At 35.4% G+C, this 7,703-nt stretch overlaps 1 protein-coding gene across 1 annotated transcript; it reads right to left on the bottom strand.

Annotated features, from left to right (window-relative positions):
- Nucleotides 1–5,772: 5,772 nt before the first annotated feature.
- Nucleotides 5,773–7,673, bottom strand: LOC121258515. Its single transcript, XM_041160051.1, has 2 exons — nucleotides 6,777–7,673; nucleotides 5,773–6,599 (listed from the first exon to the last, which is right to left on the bottom strand). The coding sequence occupies exons 1-2, from the start codon at nucleotides 7,453–7,455 to the stop codon at nucleotides 5,962–5,964; spliced, it is 1,317 nt and encodes a 438-aa protein (XP_041015985.1). The 5' UTR covers nucleotides 7,456–7,673; the 3' UTR covers nucleotides 5,773–5,961.
- Between the last annotated feature and the right edge of the window lie 30 nt (nucleotides 7,674–7,703).

The following is a 7,703-nucleotide window of genomic DNA, read 5'->3' as shown; positions in this document are numbered from 1 at the left end:
TTCCATAATACTTCCTTCCTTCAACAGAACTCAACGGTGGTGTTTATCCTTCTTTTCCCCTCTAAGCAAGATACATCCTTGAAATATAAAGGATGCAATTGGATTATTTAATGGGCTTCAGAAGATATTGTAGCCTAGTCTGATTTGATCACAGGGTGTGCTAAAAGGGCTTAAGCTTGCTAGCCTTTTCCCTGTTCAGAGATATGGTCAACATGGATCTTGAAGTAGATGAGTTGGCTTTGTTTGATTCTATGCCAAAAAGGATAGTTTGTGTAGGAGACTGGGACCATTGTGGGGGTGTTGGCATGATGGAAGATCAATGGAAGCAAGTAAACATCTCTGTGGAGATGGTAGGATTGAGTTTGAAGCAAAATGAAATTACCTTTACAGGTGTTCTTTCTGCCTGTAGACATGATGCTGACTTGGTTGAAGAGGCATGGACCATATTTTTAAGTCCATGAAAGCTAAACATGGAGTGGACCCTCAACTGGACAAGCATTCTCGCTCAAGTAAATCATCACTTATTTTAAAAGTTTAAATTCATGTATATTTTGATATTATGTAAAATTATCACTTATCTCAAAAGATTAAATTGATCGAAAGAGATAGATTTAATCATCAGGACGTGTGGCACTTGCAAAATTGTTTATCTTGTGTCTGTACTCTACTGTGTAATATATAGTTAATAGCTAGTGAAAAACTAGAGGGTTATTGAGAGAGGCAAGACGATAAAAGAATAGAAATTTTGACTTGCCTTTGGTAAATTCATTTTCTTTTTTTCTGACATGGCAATATGTTTTGTTTTGATTTCTTCCCTTTTCCTTTCTCTTTCCCAGCCATAAAAGCTATTGCCTAGTCAGCTCGGTCAATATAACTCAAACAAATCCATAGATGGTTGGGAGCAAAACTCCATTTCCATGTATGGTAGTAATGTAGGGAATTCACCCATTAAAGCTGGTCCTGGCAACAAGGCCCCAGTCCAGCTGACTGAGCTTGACTCAACAGAAATCAAAGCAAACAAAAGGAATTAAACAAGGTGGGTCCGCACCTCATGTTGTCACTGTTGAAATGCATAAAGACAGATAGATCCCTCAATCATGTTGTGTTGAGCTATTGTCTCCAATAAAAGTTCTTTCCCATGTCTCAATCATTTCAGTGTCTTTGTTTCCCTCTGCAGTCTTCGGCATTAGTATTCTGATCTTCTGTTTTTCACGCATGGAATGGTTGAAGTCTTTCCTTGCAGCTTCAAAGAACTTACCGGCAGAAACTTGTTTTGGCCCCTGTTGTCTGGAACCGAACCAGACTCGGTCTAATGACAAGCTAATCAAATAATAGACAATGAACTAGAGCTGGATTTCTAGTACTCATCCATGGCATCTATCCTATATTTCATGATCTTATTGTGCACATCCTCGACTTATTGAGCCCATTTAAACAAGCGAACTGAATACTTGATTGATAAAAAGATCTTACCAAAACAAAGTCATTAACTAATGGAAAATGCTAGTTTGTGTACATTTTAATTTTTTTTTTCTTTAATTTTCTAAATATTTAAAAAAGTTATTACTAGTAAATTCTTTTTTTAAATATTTAAAGATGTTTGAAAAAAAAAATTGCACTAAGAGCTCGCCCAACGGTAAAAGCTGAGCAGCATAGTAGAAGCGTCCTTGACTAATATAACTTATGTTATACTTTCCATTGTAAAATCTTTTTATTATAAAATACATCTAATATATTACACCTAATCATATCAATTTGATATTTTATTTTTATGTATCTTTTTTGTGACATTTACTTCAAATAACCTTTCAGAAAAGATCCGTTATATAGTTTTCGACTTCTTTCCTATGCCCTCTTTTATACACTGACTGCTTGTTTTTAGTTCTTCACTTAAAATCTTCTTGGGAGAAAAAAATAAAAAATAAAAAATAAAATACTATTTTTCATCCTAGATCCTATCAGCTCCAGTTAAAACATCTTTATATGTCATTTACTTAAATAAAAAATCAATTAAAATGTGGCATATTAGTTGATATAGTTAGAGATAATAAAATCTAAGATGGAGAACAACAATTCTACAAAATGTGGCATATTGTGTTTGTGATTGTAAATACGGATAGATATATTTGAATAGTTGTTTGAACACAATTTGTGAAACGATAAGTTCAGAAAATGAATTATAAAAGAAAAACTTATTTTATAAATAGACGTAGTTTGATATGGTACGTTAGAGGTTATATCTGCCTTATACTAAAAAAATGTTTACAATCTGACATGTTATATTAATTCACGCTAACTTGTAAGTTTTCTTTTTATAATTCTCTTTATAAACTTAACAATTCTAAGAAAATTCTTGCGAGAGATTTTTGATGAGTTGCTCGAAAAATTATTTTGTTTTTCACAAAAGCCTGGACAAATGATTATATATATTGATGTAAATTAGGGTTTCTTTGAAACACCAAGTAACGCAACAAATACCAAGATTGATTCAAGAAATCATAAACAGAAAATACAATCAGATAGAAAATAAGAAAATAGAACAAAAATATCAAGAACGCGAGGATTTAACATAGTTCGATCTTTTCGGATCTACATCCACAGAGAGAATTGGCCAGAGATCATCTTATTCAAGCTTCAAATCGCAACGGATGTATAGGTTACAAGATTCAGGCCACCATCATGACCTTAACTCTCTCAATCTCTCTGATTTACAAGTTTCTTTCTCAAAACCTAACTCGGTTTCCCGAAGCCTCTCTCAAAGTGTATCCGTAATTTTTCCTGCATCTATAGTAACCATCACATGGCCTTTTATAAGGCTGACTCATTTCTTTAACCCTAATGCACCTGATTCGGACATGTGGCCATTTAATAATCGAGAGATTACAAGATCTGAATCAGAATTAACAAAGATAGAGAGGCACATGGTCACTTCTTTGACCATTAGATACAAGACATTAAAATTCTAACTTTATCCTTCTAAATACAAATTGTTGACACATTAGTCATCATATATATATATATATATTAATTAGAAATTTTCTTACATATACAAGATGTTTGGATGGAGAGAATTTTGAAACAAGGTGGAAACCCAAAAATAGTGCTCAACTCTAACCCCTCAAAGCATTGGTGCTTATTTTGCCATTTAAATATTTTGGGTGCAATCTTTGATTATGAAACTTGCTAGTTAAGCCCATGCCGAGTTGCTTAGCTTTTGGCACCGAAGATGGAGACAAAACTCCTAAATCATAAGACAATGAGTACAAAACAGAAGGCAGAAAATCAGTAAAATAAGAATAGAAACGTACCACAAAAACCAACAACTCACGCCCGACCGCTAATCCAGGATAAAATACAAAAAACCACAGAACAAAATGCCCACGCACACCCTGAAAACTGCCAAATTTATATGGTCATGGGCATGCGCCACTCAAAACCGTTCCGCCTTGGAATGTCTTGGGTGCAGGAGGGAATCGTGGGTAACTGATACTAGAGGATGCTAAATGATGCACGGCAACTGTTCGAGGAAATTGTTGCTGTTCTTGGACCACGAATATGATGGTCTCTGCATGTGATTGTTGCTGCTACCAGGTTAATCTAGGACATAGATCCAGGCAACCTTTCTTGCTTTGCAAGCATTTATAGGTGTCTTTTTTGAGTCCTTGCAATTCTTGTCCCACACATTTAATACCATGGTCCTATGCAAGTCATCTTTCTCACCTTTCGTTCCTTGCAAGCAATTATAGGTCTTTTGAGTCGTTGCTATTCTTGTGATCCCACACATTTAATAGCATGTGCATGTGATGTGGTGTTATAACTCATTTCTCTCCACCCTTCTTTATAGCATGACTTGTATAGCAAACTCGACTAGTTAATCTCGTGCCTTGACTCGGACATAACCCATAATCAATAAGAACTATTCATCATCCTCACATCATTTCTAAGTATAGCATCAAATAATTGAAAATCACTGTCTACGTGAATGCCAGTGCACACAGACGCCTGTATTCTTATCAGTATTGTTTATTCATCATCCTCACATAATTTCTTAATATAAAATCAAATAATTGAAAATTACTATTCATGTGAATGTCAATGTACACGAACGCCCGTATCCCTCTCAGTTTGTTTATTCACATAGAGTCAATGATCAGATAAAGTTGCTTAAAATCAATATCATTGTTATTACCATAACTTACACCAACATTACTACCACCATCCATGCATAATCGCTATTAGCTTGGAATATCACACAGTCATTGTTATCATTACCACTATTACTATCTTTACATCATTAGCAATGTCTTTATGCTGCCATTACAACTTTTCCAATCGTCTTCATTGTACTATCACCACCAGAATAATAATTTTCTTTGTGTCCCCTCCCCATCACTATCATTGTCACCTTAATCCTTCTTATTAACAACAAAATAATACCATACAACTCTTATCCTTAAGTCATTGTCACTATAGATCATTATAGTTACCATCTTTTTCAGTAACAATATTCTAATTTCTTAATTCTCAAATACACTCGTCCAAATTACAAATAATAAATTAATGAGAATTTGGATCCCATTAGTTTTAGTTTATTGATTCTTAAATAATTGGAAAGATGCCATTGTGATATTCAAGAACAAGACACACACCGAGACCACTTCAATAATAGGTGAGTTTTGTTGGTGGTCCATTCTAGTTTGATTAATATAGCTGGTTTGGTTAGATAAAATCAAACTATCTCATCTCATCTCATCTCATATAATTATTACAATTTTTTTAAACTCTCACATAAAATATAATAAACAATTTAACTTTTTTAAATTTCAAAATAAAAATTATATTAAAAAATTATATTCTAATAATATTTTATTCAACTTTTAACAAAAAATCTCATCTCATTTGAACTGCGTAACCAAACAGAACACTCTTCACCAAAGACCAAGGAAATCCAAGTCATAAGACAATGAGTACAAAACAAGAGGCAAAATGATTGTAGAACTAGGATGGAACTTGATGAGAAAATCTAGAACCCCTCCCAACTCGGTTCAAGCTAGAAAACAATACCACTGAACAATTATCGATGAGAAATCTTCCTTGTTCAATATTTTCAGTCTCCTTGAATGATATTGCTGTTAATATATTATATTCACGTCTCACACCCAAATGAGCGAGCAATATTTTCTCCATCTCACAATTGAAATGAATGGTATTATTAAGAGCATTAGTATTGGTCTATACATATGCATATGCAAAATCAGCTCTTTTGTATATTCACTTTACCATTCAAGCAAAATTCTCACATTGACTTATACATATTTGAGACAAAATAATAATAAAATATTATTATTTTTTTGCTAAAATCAATTTTTTTTTATATATATTTTACAATTAGCATCCACTACATACATTTGACATTAATAATACAAATGCAATAATAAAAAATATAATTTTTTTATATATTATATTAAAAATATAATAAAATGAAAAAAAAAATATAATATATTATAATAATAAAATGAATGTGCAAGTGAATGTTTGTTGTGTTGTTGAAGGAGGGAGAAAATGAAAAGATCGTAAGAGAGAGAGTGGGAGAAGAAAGAAATAATGATTAAAATATAATTTATAGGGTGTAGTGGTTATCCAAATTTGGATAAATACTGTTCATAGGTAGCTAAATATTTAGATATGTATAAATTAATGTGAAAGATTTTAAAGTCATATTATGCAAATATGATTTTACATATGCATATACATAGACCAATACTAATGTTCTTAGCAATTAGAACGATAAGTGAAATGATTAAACATCTGATATTTTACACTAAATGGATGTTATCCATTTGGAGTGAAGTAGATACAACGGTTACAAGATGTTTTTCCAAGTAAAACGGCAGACTAAAATCAAGACAAAAAGATTCTCAGATACTGAGAAAGCAAGAAAAGAACAGTGTTTTTATCAGATTACACTACAACCTCTCTGTAGATGACAACAAAACAAGGCAAAATAGCCTTGGGATTAGACACATACAACTCTTCCAGATTGGAATAGAGCCCCACAGCCCCCGCGACAGAGTCGTACTCCTCCTCACTCCCCTCCATGTTCTTCTTCACCCTGCCCGCAATCACCCGGCAAACCAGCATCGCCTTTTTGTCATTCCTATCCTCCACCAGCGCTCCAGCTTTGTCATGCGCCTTCCCACTCGTCGCAGTTGTCAGGATCCCATTCTCAACAGCTCCTCCGGCTGGTTCTCCGGCAACCTTGAAGCCATTCTTTATGATGCTGCATACATTGCATTGTGGGATTGACTTGCAGAGATTGGAGGAGCCGTTCAGCCCCAGTGAGCAGACAAAGGTGGTGCAGTGGAACCTGAGGAGCTCGTTGCCGTCTGCTATGCAGCGTGGGTGTTTCTTGGGGAGTTTGGTGGCCTTGGCTTTAATGGAGTCTCTATAATCCTCGAATCTCGAGATGGTTCTCTGGGTGTTGTGGACTTTCAGGATGCGGTCAATTTTGCAGATGGGAGTTTGTTTGTTCAGCCAGCTTGACTGGAAAATGATTTCCACTATGTTCTTGCTTGTGTCTTCAGGATCCAGTTCAGATACTGTGCACATATTAGGGGATTGAGAACTTGATAATGACGATTTAGTTTCATGGGTTGAATAAAGATTGGAGTTTCACGTATGAAATCGGCAGTAATTAGCGAACCAAGATGTATTTTAACCAAAAATGTATTTCTTCTTGACATGGAACTATAGAGGAAGAATGTATTGTGAAATACCTGCATGCCGGACAGCTTGATGAAGCTCCAGATTTTCAGCTTTCATGAAGATCTCACCACAGTCAGGGCAAGAACAGATGCTACCCCTGAGAGAAGGGTCTCTGGTGAAACCAAGTACAGGATCTACCACCATTCTACACTCATAGCAGCCAGAGAATCTACTGAAAGGCATTCCTCTAAAAGACCCACCAATGGATGAATTAGAAGATGCAGAGAACGAAGAAGTGGTAGAGGAAACAACCCCATTGACTTCATGCAGAGGAGGTTTCAGGGATCTGGTAGAAGCATCATTTCTACTCGAACCCATTGTGGGGGACCTTTTCTTGCGGACTTCTGGGGATCCGGTTTCAGGTCTGTGCATGACCTTTGTGTTGCTACAGAGCGAACCAGAGCACTTCATTTTCTTGCATTTCTTGGCATTTACAGTCACCTCCAGGGCTTGCTCTTGTTGCTGCTGTCGATGCTCTTGCTGCTGCTGTTGCCGCTTTTGTTGCTGCTTTTGTTGTTGCAGTTGTTGATGATGCTTTTGCTGTGTTTGGAGATCTTTACAGGTCAATAGGCCTCTTACAACTGACCAAGAGGGCGATTTCTCAGATTTTAGGGGCTGCTGGTTTTGGTTTTGGTTTTGGTTTTGGTGGATATGGTTGGTAGATTTTGTTTGGTTTTTGGGTTTAGCCATTGAAAATGAGATGTAAAAATGGTCAAACTGAATCGGAGCTAAACAAATGTTGAGTTTTTGGGTTCTGTTTCAGCTTTTCTGAAACATCATCTAAGATGCTTTAATAGACATAATGAAACAGCTGTGGGGAGAGTGTAGCTGCAGAAGAGCTCCCTTTGTTATAAAGTTGGTATAGATTTGGGACTTGTGGGGGGCTCTTTGATATTTACAGATTTTGATTTGTATTAAATTTGCACCAAGAAAGACCT

Source organism: Juglans microcarpa x Juglans regia, chromosome 3S (genome assembly GCF_004785595.1).
Source record: "Juglans microcarpa x Juglans regia isolate MS1-56 chromosome 3S, Jm3101_v1.0, whole genome shotgun sequence".
NCBI classification, from domain to species: Eukaryota; Viridiplantae; Streptophyta; class Magnoliopsida; order Fagales; family Juglandaceae; genus Juglans; species Juglans microcarpa x Juglans regia.
This window is presented reverse-complemented; position numbering and strand designations above follow the sequence as displayed.